General features: G+C 35.3%; 1 protein-coding gene across 1 annotated transcript in view; it reads left to right on the top strand.

Moving 5' to 3' along the window:
- The window catches only part of EFL1 (elongation factor like GTPase 1), a 76,394-nt gene that overhangs the window by 52,011 nt on the left and 7,207 nt on the right, over window positions 1–17,176 (top strand). Inside the window, exons 17-19 of the mRNA XM_005148732.3 lie at window positions 951–1,098; window positions 5,373–6,376; window positions 11,181–11,365. Coding sequence (XP_005148789.2) covers window positions 951–1,098; window positions 5,373–6,376; window positions 11,181–11,365 — 1,337 coding nt within the window. The remainder of the gene's footprint in view (window positions 1–950; window positions 1,099–5,372; window positions 6,377–11,180; window positions 11,366–17,176) is intronic.

Raw genomic sequence — 17,176 nt, 5'->3', positions numbered from 1 at the left:
GAGATGTTTATGCATAGCTTTGATGTAATCTAACCAAATTTGATTCAGCTGTGGTTGTTCATTCTCCATTAACTTTAAGGTGACTCTTTAAACACCTTCATTTTAGGGACAGCTGTGTTTTGTTTCACTGAAAAGCTCTCATATGCCTGATTTTTCCCCTTTTCAGGTTGTAAGCATTAAAGCTTTTCAGTGGCTTCAGGATAGTTTAAACCCTTCCTGTGCTTCATTTGCTCTTATGTCTTTTAAGTGATCCATATGGAATCATTTCTGCTTTTATTTTAGTAAAGTTAACATATTATTTATGTCTTTGGAGCAATATAAGCATTAGCAATTTACAGGTTACTACACTTAGCCATGAAAGATTGCGCAGAAATAAAAGTATTTACTGAAAGATGACTCTAAACAGTAGTAATAAGTAAGAAAGGTTATATCTCTTGATAATTTGTGAAAAAGAGGAGTGAATTCGTGATATTTTTAATCACTTGATGTTGATAACATTCAATTTTTTTGTTGGTTCTCAGCTGTTTATGATCTGTATCTGGAGCTAATTGTATAAAAGGAAGCAAGATAACGTGGTAGCTATCTTGATATACTAAACCTACTGTAAAACTATGTAACCTATTGTAAAACTATGTAAAACAAGAATGTGCAATCAGTTCAAATATGTGCAGTGGTTATGTTTATATAATGCTTTATCATCAGCACATAAACTGTTAGTGACAAATAATGAGTATAGCTTATGCTCAGTTGCTGCTCTTAAACCATACCACACTTTGTAGCTTGTAATCAGAAACTGGCCCACAGAAAGACCTCAAAACTTCTCTGAAAGTATTCCTAAAATATGTATTTTGTTTAGACTTCCATGAAAATTAGTGTTGTTGTTTCACTTTATCCTACTTTAAGTACTGCTCCTTAAGTATTCTTTTGTTAATAATGCCTTATTTTGCCAGGTGATATGCCTCAGCTGGTCAAAGGAATGAAGCTTTTAAACCAAGCTGATCCATGTGTCCAAGTTTTAATCCAGGAGACAGGAGAGCATGTGCTAGTGACAGCAGGAGAAGTTCATCTTCAGCGCTGCTTGGATGACCTGAAAGAAAGGTTAGAGGGGCAAGGAGGAAGACATATTTTTAGTTCAGTAGGTGTCTGGTGTATTTCTTTGTCAGATGCATATCTTTGATTTATATTCAAGTAAAATAGAAGCTTCATCCACCAGTGGTTTTACCGTTGGATCATAAATGTAACCTTTTGTAGCTATAAAATTACTTGCAGCTGGGCAGAAGCCACTGGCTCATCACTTCTATACATCTTACACACCTTATGAGCACTTTCTAGAACTGATAAATTGCAGTAGGTTCAGAAGTCCAATTAAGAATGTAATGCACCATTTGTACAAAATAAAAACCAAGGAGAATGATGTCTGATTCATGAACTCTCAAAAATTAGAAAGCACCAAGACCAGAATACTTGTACACACTGATTTTGCTCTTCAGATTGATTTTTCTTTTTTAATGTTAATCTGTTCTCTTGTTAATAAGCAGTATTTTCTGCAAGCATATATGCATACATTTAATGTCATCTAATGTTTCTTCACATGGTAGAAGAACAGTTGTCAGATATAGTCCTTTCCTATAACTTCATTTACTAAAAAATTTCTGGTACTTCTTTCCTTGTGCATTTACTGTTCTTTTCGTTCTAAACCAGAAAGCAAACCTGGTGGTGGATGATTGAATGTCTAGCTGTACACATGTCCTTTCCAGTTAATATCAGACAACAGTAACTTCTTAGGAAAGCTAGGTTGGAATAGTTGTAAAATTTTATGTATGTTTTAAGAGTTATCCTCATTACAACTTAGTGCAACACATTCTTACCGCTTTTAAAAACACAGTATTACTTATTGATACTATGTTTCAAGTAAGTTCCTTTAGAGCTGCTAGGTCTGTGCAGTCCTCAGTGCAAAGACATTTGTTTCTTTAGGCTCAAAATATATAGATTAAAGCTGATGAGTTCCTTTTCCTAGATATTAGTACCTATAATTTCAGGTTGTGGTAGCTGTTTTATTGTAAGCTGTAGATACTGCTAATTAGAACTGAGGCTCGATGTTGAGTAGTGGCTGTTTTAAAACTGATTACAGCAAAATGTTTTAGCTTCAGAATGAGATAGAGCTGAAGTATAAGTGTTCCTGAATGTATTATAGTAGCCTCACAGATGTCCGTACAATCATGTAATTAATCCTTTAAGTCATGCATACTGGAATATAATTTTTGCTAATTTTGATTTTGAATGTAAGCTATAGCAGCATGAAAATCTAACTGCATCTTCTTTACAAGGATCAGTGACTTATCCTTGTCTGGAAACTAACTTTATTTTTATAATAAAATAGGTCTATACAAATATTTAGTATCAGGAATGTTGTATAAATAATGGTAAGTAACATCTGGGTCTCAGAAACAGGTCATTACAATTATGGTCTTGTTTTTTCTGTGTTTTAAAATCTGAGTGTAATTCAGCTGGCAGTATCAGACATTATTTTTTATACCTTCATGTGCAAATAATAAAACAGAATTCCGTGTCCGTTGATCTGCTGCTAGCTTGCCTATACCACAGGTTTTAATTGTAGCAGTGAGATAATGACCAGTAGCATATAATTTTTATGGATAAAATAGGTAGAAAAACCGTTACAAATCTTTGAAGACACAGGATTTTTATTGTACCAGTGGTAGGAATGTTTCATTCCAAACAAGGTATTTCCTGGGAGATTCTGCTTGAGACCATTTTTTCCCCCTTCAGATGAGCTGAAAAATACAGGCTATTTTCCAAATCTGATGGGAAGCTTTCAGCATTCCAGTATCTTCAGCTGAGTTAAATCCAGAATGTATTTGAACAAGATGCTGATAATGTGCACTTAATAAACATCCATTTCACAGTGCTAAAAAAACCCAGGGCTTTACTGTGGTGCCATTGGCAATTTTCAGCTCCTGTGATTACAGTAAACAGATAAAATACCATACAGGATATTTTGAAGTCATGAAATTATGCTTGAAGATAAAACAGGTGATCCTTTATGAATAAATATAGTGATGTTTATAACAAATCTGCACATCCTAGCTGGGTGGTAAAATAACACATTGGCATACTCAAAGATGTGAAGCTTTTACTTTTAGAGCACTTGAATCACTAGTAATTAATTTTCCTCATCTTGTGAAATACCTTTTAGAGTGGTATTTCAGAAGGTTTTCCTGCAGAGTACTCACTTCAAGGCAAATAATAAATATGAGCTAATGTGAAAAAAAATTGCTGTTGGTTAATAGCATAGCTGCAAACAATGCATCAGTTCCTTAATAATCAGATTTTATCATTTATAACTACTAGTACTACAATATTGCTGAAACTTCAGTCATACTCTCTTATTGTGGTCTGCTGTACATGGTTTTTTCCTAAATGTTTCTATCTCCCACACAGGTTTTCTTCACTGTGTAGGGTATTTCCCAGCTTAATTTAAAAAACAAAGCTTCTTAGGTTGTATCTTTAAACTCTTGACCCAAAATGAGTCCTTTACAAATTGCTAGCACTCTTGCAAAGCAGACTATAAATTACTTTTAGTTAAACAGACTGAACTGCCTTGGTATAATTTTTCTTATTTTTTTTTTTCTTGGAATATAACCAAGTTCTTCACCTACTGCCATGTACCTCATTTTATTTTGTGCCTTCTGTGGTCCTTTAAAGGCAAAGATTGAAGTTACCTTTTATTCATCAGTCCAAACGTAAGATTTTTCCACAGTATTAAAAATGTTTGTTGTCTTTCATTTGGAAATTCTATTATCTTTGAGAATCTTCCAATATAAACTCTTCTAACAAACTGAAAGCATTTAATGACCTGAAATAATAGGGGTTTCTTATACCAAATTGATAGTTTAATCTTTTTCTGTAGTTAATGGTCAATTTATTTTAATTATCTCCCATAGTTGCTTTTATATTTTAGTTTTGTATAAAGCTGCACTCACATAAGTAACTTCATAAAAAAAGCACTACTTAATTTTCATTGAAGTAACTGTATAAAATAACACTACTTGTGGTCTATAAGGGAGAGGGATTGTGTTCTCCTTTACAGCAGAGAAAAGACTGCTACTGATAGGTCTATGCATGAAATGATGGCATGATTCTGTAACCAAATTTACCGTATCTGGTGATGTTCAAGAGTTAGCTATTTCACTTGAAATTTGTTCCCTTTCTCAGGCACACATAAAGGCATTCCAATGTAGGTAGTCATTGGAATAGTGTCTTGTATACATATATTTGATACAAAATCACAGTTATGAATGATCCTTTAGGTTTTCAGGGAGAATAGTGCTTGAGGTTTATACTAGCTAATCACACTATGAATTTGTGAGGTGCTTTTTTTTTACCCTACATTAACACTCCCCCTGCTTCTGTGCTGCAGTGCTAGTTTCCTGCACTTGAATTTAATTTGAATCTGCTGTGCCAGGAGTGTGGAGAAAATGGGAATAGCAGCTCTCCAACCCCTCCTAGCTGTTCTTGGTCTGAACCCACAAGGTTATGGAACAGTGACTTCACACTTCTTCACAAAAGCCTGTTCAGCGTATCTAGTGCCTCATCTTTTGAGAGCATCTCAAAGGGTGACATGGTTTAGTGTGTGATGTCCCTGCCCATGGCAAGGGATTGGAACTAGATGATCTTAAGGTCCTTTCCAATGCTAACTGTTCTATGATTCTATTATCTCAGTGTAAGAACAGATTTATTCATTCAAACCAAGTGTCCATCATGCTCAGTACCTTATCTGCAGCAGTGTGGCCTAGAACAGATGTCTGGGGAAGAGTAAAAAAAAGAGTAAGCATAATCCTTTCCTGGGCCTTAATTGTTTTCAGTTCAGGGCCTGTTGTGGTTTGATTGTCGGTTAATCTTCATCAGCCTTCCCCAAGCCCTTCATGATTTTGTAGACCAGTGTTGCATTTTGGAATATCTGAAGGCTGTTTGAACTGTCATACCTTTGATCATCTTACTCTCTTTTTTTAACCCTAGTTTTACTGTATCTCTTTTGAGGGGAGAGAACACCAGCACATAGTTACCAAGACGTATGTGAACCAGTGATTTACATAGAGGTGCAGCAGTATTCTTTCTTTCATTTTCTCAGTTCCTTTCCAAATCTTTCTGAAGACATAAGAGGCAACACTTCCTTCTTGAAGTACAGAAAGTTTTTCAGAGTTTGAGTTTGAAATGCATTTCTGGTGATCTGTGTTGCAATCAGATTTATTCGTGAGCATCTGTTCTATGTGAAGACCATTGCTCTACCTCCTACCCCTAAATTTAAAAGTATTTTTAAAGCTTTAAACTAATTTTTAAACTTTATTTTATAGGTTTGCAAAGGTACAGATTAGTGTATCAGCACCTATTATACCATTCCGAGAGACAATAACGAGACCTCCTAAAGTTGACATGGTGAATGAAGAAATAGGAAAACAGCAGAAAGTTGCCGTTATACACCAGACAAAAGAGGACCAAAATAAAATTCCTGAAGGAATTCAGGTTGATTCAGATGGGCTTGTTACAATATCTACTCCCAATAAACAAGCTACTCTGAGTGTAAGAGCAATGCCACTTCCTGAGGAGGTAACTCGACTTCTTGAAGAAAATAGCGACTTAATTCGAACTATGGAACAACTCAACACATCTCTGAATGAAGATAAAAAAAAACATGAGATAAATCAGAAGACTACAGATAGGATCAAGGAATTCAAACAGAAGCTGGAGCAACATCTCCAGGGAAGAAAGTGGAGAAATGCTGTTGATCAGATATGGTCATTTGGACCACGGAAGTGTGGGCCTAATATTTTGTTATATAATTTTGAGGGCTATAAAAGGTCTGTGTGGCAGTGCCTTGGGAATGCTGTGAAAGAAGTGAGTAAATACAGAGACTTTGATAACAGCATAGTAAGTGGATTTCAGCTGGCTACGCTTTCAGGTCCCATGTGTGAAGAGCCCCTCATGGGTGTTTGTTTTGCAGTAGAAAAATGGGAAATAAATAAAGTTGGAGAGATTCCATCAACTAACAGTCAGGATTCAGAGGAATGTGTTGCCACAGAACATAACCAAAATGAAGCTACTACTCTAACAAGCAGTTGCACTGATGAAGTTTGCAGTGTGAATGAACACCAGGACAGCAGTCAAAGTGTTACAGGATCCCCTGAGAAAATTAGTAAACACAAGGGAGAAGCTTTACTTGCAGATTGTTATGGTCCATTCTCTGGACAACTGATTGCCACCATGAAGGAAGCCTGTCGCTATGCTTTGCAAGCAAAACCCCAGAGGCTTATGGCAGCAATGTACACATGTGAAATTATGGCTACTGCAGAAGTTTTAGGTAAGACAGACAAAAACTTTTGTCAAGAATTTGCTTTCTTAGCTCCAAGGTGAGGTTTTATTATCAGATGGAATCATAAAGTGTAACTTGGTTACAAGTTTTGTCAGTAGTTTTTTTATAGTTCTCCAGTAGTAGTGTAGTGCTTGTAGTATTCATAGTATTCTGAATGAAAATTATCATTCCTTTAGCTTATCTGAAGCATACACATAAATAGCAATGCAGCACTTCTTTGGAAGTGCAAGGTAAAAAACATTGTCTTTTTATGAAGTCTTTGTAATACCAAATTCAGTAAACATGAATATTAATATTGTGCCTCATAATTAAGCATTAGTTTCATGAAGAGATGAGGAAATCTACCCTGTTAGTAAAATAAGTGCAGAATCTTAGTAAATGCCATCTCAAGATGGTTTATGTTAATATAATCAATATATAAATCAAGAAGAAGAGAGGATCTCACTGTTACAGTCCCATTGGTAATTGTTTTAATTTATTTTTTTTGTAGCATCTGTATCCTTCTGGTATGCAAGTTGTTCACTTCGCAAACCCAGCACATGCAAATTTGTGTCACTTGTATTACCTTTCCACTTATGCCTACTTAAATTTGTTTTAATGACCTACTTAGAGTGCCACTTGACTTACCCTAATATTTGTTCTTGGAGTTTTCCATGGGAGTTGCTTGCATGTGGAATCTGATCCAGTGCACCAAGATACTCTTTAAAGCTAGCTTCCATTGCATTTAAGCTATCAACTAATTTGCTTTAACTATACTAATCATGGTAGAAATTATAGTATATCCCACATAGAATAATTAAAGAATTATTTGTCATAAAAATCCCCGCTGTTGTGCACAGACGCATAATGATAGCAGTTACACAAAACAAATTGGTTCAAAAAGCAAAATTTACAATTGCATGCAGTGAAAAGAGATGCCATTTGAATGAGCAATTGTTTTGTACAGATGCATGATCCTGTTCTGTTCCGGTGATTCTCTCTAATAGGCCTGACAAAAGGTGTCTTGTGGTAAGATTATTAGCATGTTACCTTAAGCTAGCACTTAATGTGATGTAGAACTCCTGCATTTTAAGTTGTCTTTAATTACTTTTTAACAGTTAAGAATGCATATCAAAATTACGCTTTGTAACATTGCACATCACTGTTCCAGGAGCACATTAGCACAACACTTCTGAATCTATATATAAGCAATACATCCATTTTCAAACCAGAAAAACACTGTATAAGCTGGTTTTGAAAATGCCTAGTCCTGAAGAAGCATGATTGTTTATAGTGATGTAATTAACATGCATCGGCTCATCAGTTGTGCCATAAAACCAAATGGAAACATGGCTTCCTAATGTGCATATATATATATATATATACATATATATATAAAATGAGTATAATTTAGAGCTCAGACATGCAACCAAATTAGTCCAGTCTAATGAATGTGAGTTGTGTGATAATAACTACGGACATGCACTTTGGTCATTACAAATTCATGGGTTTAATTTTTATTATGGAAGTTTAAGGTAATAAATTGCATCCTTACTAGGGGAAGCAAAGATTATGGATGCTAACCATTAAGATTTGGGAGTGGACATGTGATAAACCAATATCTTTTGTTACTTTATTCTTCTAATTGGTCTTCCATACACTGATACTGATACTGAGTTTAATTTATCTTCATATTAATCTGGTTGTTTCTAAGATGCTGGCTTCTGAGAAAGCTAGCTCTTTTATGTTTGTTGTCTCAGTATATAAAGCTCTTTCCCTCAGACTTTTCTGACAATGAAAATAAACTACACTGTAGCTGAGGAGAGGAGCGTGGAAAGAGGAATGCAGAAAAGGGTTGAAGTGTGTATGTGTTCAGTTAATGGACGTTGGGTTTAGACTTGGCTCTTACATACACCTAATGTTTCCGAGTAGTTTGTACTTTGAGCATCTCATTTCTACAGTTAGTTCATTAGAAAACAAACAATTTTTACACAGTCCTGCTTAACGGAAGTTCTGTGTAAACTCCTGAAAGGTGAATAATATTCTCAACTAGTTTCACATGTTTAATTATTATTAGCTTTTGCCTTTGATATTGCTTCCTTTCGAGGTTTTCTTCCCTTCTCCCTTTTGTGTGCTGGACACTGAAAACTAGACTGTATTTTAATTTTGCTAGTATCAGTGACACTTAGGGAAAGGACTTTACCAGACTCTCTTGTAGCTTTTCTTTTGGATTTTGACAGCAATTCTCATGTCTTTAATTTTCTTTAAATAAAGTTATTAAGATTTTGGATCACAGTACTTTAGGGAGCAATTCACATCAATTTAGAGTATTAACATTGGTGTGAATGGAAACTTGCAGATTTCAAAACAGAATAGCAGCTCCTCCTTCCCTTTTTTCTAAGTTTACGGTGACCCCTGGGCTCTTGCAGATGGTAATCTTGTCCTTCCACAGTATTTCTTTCCTGCATGAAGCTTATTTTTTTTAGTGTGCAGGGAATACAGAAATTGTTTAGCATTTTCACTTGACACACTGAAGTATCCTTCTGTGAAGTGGTGAACAGGACTTATCTAATATTTTAAGGAGCTGGACTTCATACATATTTAAAGTGAGTCTGTTATGCATAGGACTTACTCTGCACATTGCAGCACTTAGAAGATGTTTTTGAAGTAGTATCTTATTTTCAAAATAACTTTCAACTATTTTGAATAGGAAGATCTTACAGTATTTCTTGGTGATTGATGCCATTCAGCTAAGTAGAGATAGAGCCAGTATGTCTTCAGTATACTGCAGTCTGCCCATACTGGTAAAACCTTATGTAGCTTCTTTGTGATAGCATTAATTGAGGCAGTAGTCCAGACTACTTGGATAAAATATATGTAGCTAGAAATCATTTAGTAAGCTATAAATTCTCTTCTGGCTTTTATGTTTTCAAAGAATAATCTTCAGTGAATTATGGCTGGAATATGTTCATCTAAAGTACTTTGTGATAAATGTTACCTTATCTCGTTAGTATATATGCAAAGTTTTCTACATCCTACTTAAAATAATTAGTAAAATAGTTTGAACTACATTAGTGGTTTTGAACTTACTTGCTTTAGCAAATTTCCTTAATGCATATCATATATACACAGTGTATGTACAGTGACCATAATGTTATGCTCTTTTACAGTGTGTATGTTTAATCTGGCTTTTAAAAGCAGTTACTGAATTGTGAGCTCTGCTGAGATACAACCTTTACCTATGTGAAAATTTTCTGGACTTAGTGAAATTTCCATAGACTTGAACTTGCTCAGTTAATGTTAACAAAGGATGTATGTGCATGGCAAACTCGGTGACTTATTTTCAGAATGGCTTAATCTTTTTGTGATTTTTAAATATAGCATCTTAAATATTTCCTCAATTTACTCACGAGCGGTAAGAAGACTATTGTGCATAGTAAAGGTGACAGTCAGATGAACAGTGAGGAGGTCCCGTTAAGGGCACAAGTGCAGATAAAATTATCAGTGGTGATAAAAAGAACACTTCAACCCACATTTTATTAGAGAACTGTAAACTCGGAAGCAATTGGTGATGAGCTGATGCTTTATTACCTGCATCTGACAGGAAGATTTAACTGCACTACCTGTGTGCCTGTGCTGAATTTCCTGAACAAGGACCAGGTTCTATATTTAAAAGATAAAGGCAAATAAACCCGCTCCAACATTTCCTCTAGTATCCCACAAAAGACTTGCAGTATTTATGCAGATCAATGTATGTGGCTATAGTATTTAATGGTATCTTTCTGTCAAGTAAAAATGATGGCAAGTATTAGGATATGTATTTCTCCTTATTTCCACTAAGAGCCAGATTTGTCCAGCTGTATAAGAGATAGCAGCATTCATGTTTTTTCAGTGCAATATATATAAAATACTTGAACCTCTCAGAAATTAATACAAATTTGTTCTTCATTAAGGTACTTTTAATTTGGCATCTAACACTTACTAAATATTCACACTGAAGGCATTTCTAAAACTTTTTTCCAGTACATAGGTTTTCTTGTGGTTTTGTTATCTTAACACAAAAGTATTTCTTAGTATTTATCTGTAAAATGGCCCATAAGTTTGCAGAAACATTTAAAAAATATAACTTAATGCCTACTGTAAAGTCAAACACAGGCATTTTCACAGCTGCTTTCATGGTATATACACTGAATTTCAATGGGTTGAATGTTAATTTGGAAAAGAAAAATAATTATCCATGGCTAACTTAAGATTGGATTAATTAAAAACCTAGCAACACATTAAACATAAACATGTAGTATTTCAGATAAACTAGTTTTCTGTGATTAGAATAGCACTGCTATTATTACTACTATCTGAGACAAGAACCATGTAAGGATATGTTGATCCAAGCAAACTTCTGAAGGTAGCAAAGATATGATTCCTGAAGCACAGTAATATTTCTTAGTAATGTCTCTCAAATATTTGGTTATAAGAAGTGAAGTAAGTTAGGCACATTATCTGGCAAAGATCCTTTTAATAAAATAGCCATGTGATTATATAAAATGCACCTACTGCAAGCATTATCTAGATCCATACAGTAATAATTTATTAAGTGTTGCTCATGGTTCTGCACATTGCACTGGCAGAATATGTTGTTTGTTTGAATTTAATGGGTACACTTAATTGATCCTCTTACAAGGGAAGAATGAATTTTAGCCAAAGAAATTATGTATTTTACTTAATGCTGAACTTCGCAGGATAAATATTTATTTCTCTTCACAATGCAGAATATTAATATATTGGTAAAGTTATTAAAATTATCTCTTTGCAGGTCGTGTATATGCTGTCCTGTCCAAAAGAGAAGGCAGAGTGTTACAAGAGGAGATGAAAGAGGGGACGGATGTGTTTATAATAAAGGCAGTCCTGCCAGTAGCAGAAAGCTTTGGTTTCGCTGATGAAATCAGGAAGAGAACTAGTGGCCTGGCCAGTCCGCAGCTGGTGTTCAGCCACTGGGAGGTAAAAATATCTATTCACTCCATCTGTTTTGGTGATCTATTTCCTGTAGATGTGGCAGGCTGCAATAATAAGCGGAAAAGGTTAAATTTTGGTCAAGACATTCAGTTAATTCCTTTTGGAAATGGAGAGGAAAAAAGTAGCTTTATATTAATCTTACTTTCTTTTATAGATATTCTGTTGAGAAATGTGTTTATATTTGGTTTAGATTACATGCTTTTTTATTTCAATAGAAAGTATGTTCTTCACAAATGAAACTGATTCTTCATCAGTGTATTTTCCTGCATTGTATGTGCTTTATTTATGACTTCTCTGATAAACTTGTTTGAGGAGTGGGAAGAAACATCCACAAAACAACCCCAGCCTAACAATAATAGAAAGTATAACAACAAATCTAATGCCTGTGATTAGGACTAGGGGTTAGCAGCCCTTAGGTATTTTTTGTCATTGTATTTCCAAGTCAGCATATATTTTCATACTTAAAGGCAAAAGGAATAGATTTCATTCTTTCAAAATTAAGTTTGGTGATAGTAAGTAGAGGTGTCCTCAAAATCATTCTGTTTGGTCATCTTTGTCACTTAAAGAAATGAAAAGGTGAAAATATAAAGGAAATATGCAAGTGGGAAAGCTGACAAGGAGTGTCATCATGTGAGAGTGCACTGTATTTTGTTCCTATGATGTGGATAGTAGCTCTTCAAGGAGAAATATAAAAGCTGTAAATCAGAGTTCCTTGTTCAAGACAAAAACCCTGCAATACAGGGCTTCTTAGAATACTCCAGTGAAGGAGCTGAAAATAGATTCAAGGACAGAGTCAGTGGGTGTAAGTGTTCCACATGAATTCTTTTAAATAAGTCTCAGGTTTTCTGTTTTGTTGTGGGGTGGAGGTTTTGTTGTTTGTTAGGTTTTTTGTTAGTTGTGGTTTTTAGTCAGGTATTCCTTTATTTGATGTTAAGACCATTGAAACTTTTGTAAACGGGTTACAGAGTCTTTGATTTTTGTTTCATCTTCTGATTTATTTTGTGACTTCAAACATGAAGTTTTTGAGTAGTAACAGCTACAGATTTTTGAAGCCACTAATACTCTGTCGTTGCCAGCTGTGGCCAGTTTACTGCTGTTTCTCTCTGAAGTATGCACTGTTTTTTCACATGGTGGGGATTATTCATTTCCTGTAGCTAAGTTGTCCTAATAGGTAGTATCTGTTAAATACTTCACTAGCTCTGTATGTCAGTAATAATCTGTAACAATCTGAATTGTTAGTAATTGTTGTGACTGCTTCTGGAGATGCTAACGGAAAAGGAGGATCTCAGCAAACCAGCAGGGTAATGTGTAATCAAAAGAGTTGGCTATCCTTGAAATAGTAGACTTGGAAAAGTACATTATGTCTTCCTTGGCAGTGGTGCCTTACTGGTGTTAGAAAATAATGGTGGTAGGAAGTGTAGTGGAGCAGGTTTTACCTTTTCTCCCTCAATACCGATTCATGTGATCTTGTAACTAAGTCTTCACAGAGAACAACTGAAGGGAAAACAGAGCTCCACTGAATGAAAAGCAAAAGAAAACAAGAAAGGGCAACCCTCTATAGATGGTGTATGCACGAAAAAATAGATAAAGCAACATCCTTTTGAGTGTAGTGGTCTAGGTGTAAGCCGCTAACATGTTAGGTATTGCAGACTGTATGTAGGATTACATGTCTGATAAGTTTTAGTTATTGTTATCTGAAGTGCAGCTGGTGAGGTTTTGTGGCTTAACTGGTCTTTTGTCTGAATGGCCTCTGATATCAGTGCCCCTAAAGGAGTGTCAGTCAGAAAGGTGTTAATTCCAGCTAATCATTGTTTTGTGCCAGTTTCTTTAGTATTTGTGGCTACTGTGGTCCAAAACTAACCATAATCCTGACCTTCCCTACTATCCCCAAACATTGGGGTGTGTGTTCATTCTATCAGATGTGATGATTTCCACTTAGGAAAATGTTTACACTTAATTATACATATGTATAGGAGAGGGAGATATGAACAACTGGCAACCTTGTCTAAAACTGACCCTATGGAGAGAGTATGTTAAAATTCAGTGGTAGCAGGAAAAATTACAGTGTAAGCCAGTCACCTTTCCACCTGACAAATCTGTCAGTGGGGAGGATTGATTGGTTTTTGTCACATTGAAAGTCATGCTCACATATTTTTGTGACAAAATAAGCCTTTTAGTAAGCTACTAGCAATGTTGGCTCTGTGCAGTGATGGCAGAGGGAGTGCATGCTACTCTCACATCATCAGCAGAATTGCTAAATAAATACAGTTTTCAGAATCTCTAGTGGTGGTATGACAGAGAAGCCAGGACAAAAAAAGGTTTTGTGTCTCAAATCACATGAGTAATCTGTAGAGCATTTCTCTGTTTCTTTTTCTCTCTGCATTCTGCTGAAAACAAAACCCACAAATAAATAAAAATGCTGTCAGGTTTCATCAGGTATTAGGCATGATTTTGACATAGCTACATTACTGATGAATTCTTACAAATATATACATGACAAACATCAACATTTTATTTGAATCCAGTTATTTAATGTATCATTGTGTAAGGCAATGTGATGTGAACTCTGTGTAATATTGTACTATTTTGTCCTTAGTGCTAGAAATGGAGAAGAAATGTGGTAGCTACTTGGTTTTGTTTTCCATTTCCTATGTTACCAAGTGTATGGTTGCTGCTTTAACCTCACACTATCCACACCCTTCCCATGACATTCTGAATTGATTCTTTGTTAGTGATGTTTTCTCAGTGTGCTCAGCATATTAACTGAGTACCTGGGACTTGTATTTCTCTGCACAGACACCTTCGAATATGTTGCTATCGCCATTTAACAGATAGTGAAACAGACACATTTGGTATTTTTTAAACTTAAACACAATCTCATGGAAACCACATGCATAAAGTATGTTTAAAGAAGTGAGATTTGAATTATTTTTTTTTATTATTCTTATATTTCATTAATGTAATTTCTAGACTATAAGCACAGGCAGGCCAGTGGTAGAGCCTACATTTAAATGAAGTAATTTTGGTCTCTCTGGAAGTGAAGTTACCATTTTTTTTTTCCAGTTAATGAATGTATTTTGTATAGTTCAAATTCCTTCAGCCCCAGGGGAAGGAGCAATGTTCTATCTTGTTAGGTACTCCTTTTTTATTAATTTCTTCTGTCATGCTGTCATGCCTGTAGAGGACAGCACCAGAATAACATTAACTGGAGCTTTTAGTTTGGTCCCAGTTTAAATAAATTAGTTTTAAAAGTTAGCCAAGTGTTTTCCTTTATGATATCCCAAAGCAGATGTTAAGTGTATTGTGTTTACTTGGCCATATTTTCTTAGATTTCAGTGTAAACTTTCTTCTGAATTCTTAGTTTAAAATATATAACTTTGGGATAATAATTAAACTCCTTTGTTTGTTTTTTTTGTTTGTTTGTTTGTTTTGGGGTGGCTTTTTTTCTTAAATCCTTGAATTAATAATGCATTTTCAATTAGTGTGTGCTTTTGCCTGAGCCTGTTCACTTTGTTCTCCCTTGATTCTTTGCAGTTACATCTTTCACTCAGTTGTGTCATTTTATCTTAATCATAAGGTTATTTGAACAAGATATTTGCGATTGCAGAATGCTCAGAGTAATGGAGCTCGCTTGAGAAAGGTGTTCTAGTAGAAAAAAAATGCATGTGGCTCTGTTCAGATGCTAGTTGAATTTTCAGCAAGTGCAGAAATTGTTAAAAGACATCTACTAGTTTTAAAGTTGTGAAATCTGTAGTATTCTTGTTAACTCATATCTTTTAAATTGCATAATGATTGACTATTGGACACAGGTGTATTCTTGGTGGAGCATTGTTGAACTATAAACACATGCTTAATCTGAATTGTTCTTCAGTATGCCTTCCAAGTAGAATAGTGCCTAGTATGTGCCTTAGGGCTCGAGGCAAGAGATGGTAAGAGATAGGCTGAATGTAGGAAGTGGTGAGGCATTCTGAATCTGGAATTTTTATATTCTGAATTTTAATCTCTTCTGTTTGAAGTGTAAGTCATTTTGCAACTCAGAAGATGAGAGCTTAATAGAGGAGTTGCCGGGTGAGATCGTTAAGCTTGCATTAAATAGCAAGCAGACTAAGGTGGTGGGAGAGACTCCGAGAATCTGTGAATCTATACTAGGTTTGAACTGTAACTTCATATACATCATTGTGCCAGTGACAGTTTAAGCATGTAAATGAATTCTGGCAGTAACCTTGAACCTTTCAAATATGAAAGGCTATTTGTATTGGCCAGGACATCTGAAGCTAATTAAAGTAGTAAATAGAAGTGGTAGTGATGTGGCTTTAATTTTCCCTCTTAATACGTGTTTCTTAAGTAATAGGAAAAAATGCAACAGTAGAGCCACATGTCTCGTTTTCTTTCTTCCTGTTTTTAGCTACAGACTGAAGTCAAGGCTTAAGCTCATCTGTTGGTTGGGACACTAACAAGGATGATGTTCTCGAGCCAAAATAAATTTGTATGAGTTTATAACTAAATGTGTAAAAGTTCAATATTAAAATATTTATTGGAAGAAGAGTTCTCATATCTGACTTCAGGCATTTTAAGCCCTTGGCTGTCCCCATATATATGGTGTATGGGATCTCTGAATTATAAAATGCTTTTGAATGCTCATTTTCCCTGTAGGGAATCTATGCTCCTAATATATCTCTGTAGGTTAAACATCTAATGTTTGACTGAAATTTATTCTGTATCCCCTTTATCTTTAGAAGGAGATATATGGTGTTTATTTAATGAGTTGATCTGTAGTGATGCATAGTGGCAGCATTCTGTGAAGCCACCATTTGCCTGCAGTGTACTCAAACAATTGGTAAAATGGGAGGATGAAAATTAGTTGGTTTTTTTTTTTTTTTTTTTTTGCTTTCAGGATGTGGCATTGAGATTAGCTATTTATAAAACAGGCAATCTGGTACACAAAGTATTTGTGTTTTAACAAAATAACTGTAACTTGTTTTATTTCGAGAACATACATGTGTAGGTGCTTCAGTAAAATTCTTTAGCTAATACAGATATTTCTTCTCCCACCCTCTGCTGCTTAATCCTCACCCCCAGGATGATGTTTTGTGGAAGTGTTTCAGGTGCTCAGTGCTTCCCACAGTCAATTAGTACTCCTAAGCAGAAAAGGAAGTGATATCTGCTTTCCACCCTAATGGAATGGCTGCAGCAAAATGAAGAGGCTGAACCTGCAGAGAGAATATTCTCTCCCTTTCTGAGTGTGAAATATTTGGGGCTTGTAAAGGCCTACAAAAGAATAATAGCATACCTATTATGAAGGGGGGCTCACCAAATAGAACCAGTAAGACCCTACAATTGGTTAAACAGCAACATGACAGACAGACTTGTTGAATCTTTCCTTGAGATTTTAAGTTGTGGTATCTTTCAAGGGCAGGCTAAGATCCTGGCTGCTCTGAAAGCAGATTAGCAAAATTAGAAACAAGGGTGTACCTATTTTTTAACTGAATATTGTATTTCAATGCTGTGGTACAGAAATCACTTAAAAATGGCATTCAGGCTGCTCTACATTTTAAGTTATGGCAGCTCCTTGTCATACACTAACATCATGCTGTTTTACTGGCATTAATGGAAAGCAATTTTTCATGTGGAGATGGCTATTGAAGTTGTCAAATGTCATCATGCAACTGCTCTAGAATCTATATTTTCTTTCAGATGGAAGTAAGGAATGATTTGGAAAACTGCCTATGCATACAGGTGTTAGTGTGGTATGTGTTGGGCAGTAGTGTGCTGCAATGCTGCCAGTTCTTTCTTGAC

Source organism: Melopsittacus undulatus, chromosome 9 (assembly GCF_012275295.1).
Source record: "Melopsittacus undulatus isolate bMelUnd1 chromosome 9, bMelUnd1.mat.Z, whole genome shotgun sequence".
In the NCBI taxonomy this organism is placed as follows: Eukaryota; Metazoa; Chordata; class Aves; order Psittaciformes; family Psittaculidae; genus Melopsittacus; species Melopsittacus undulatus.
This window is presented reverse-complemented; position numbering and strand designations above follow the sequence as displayed.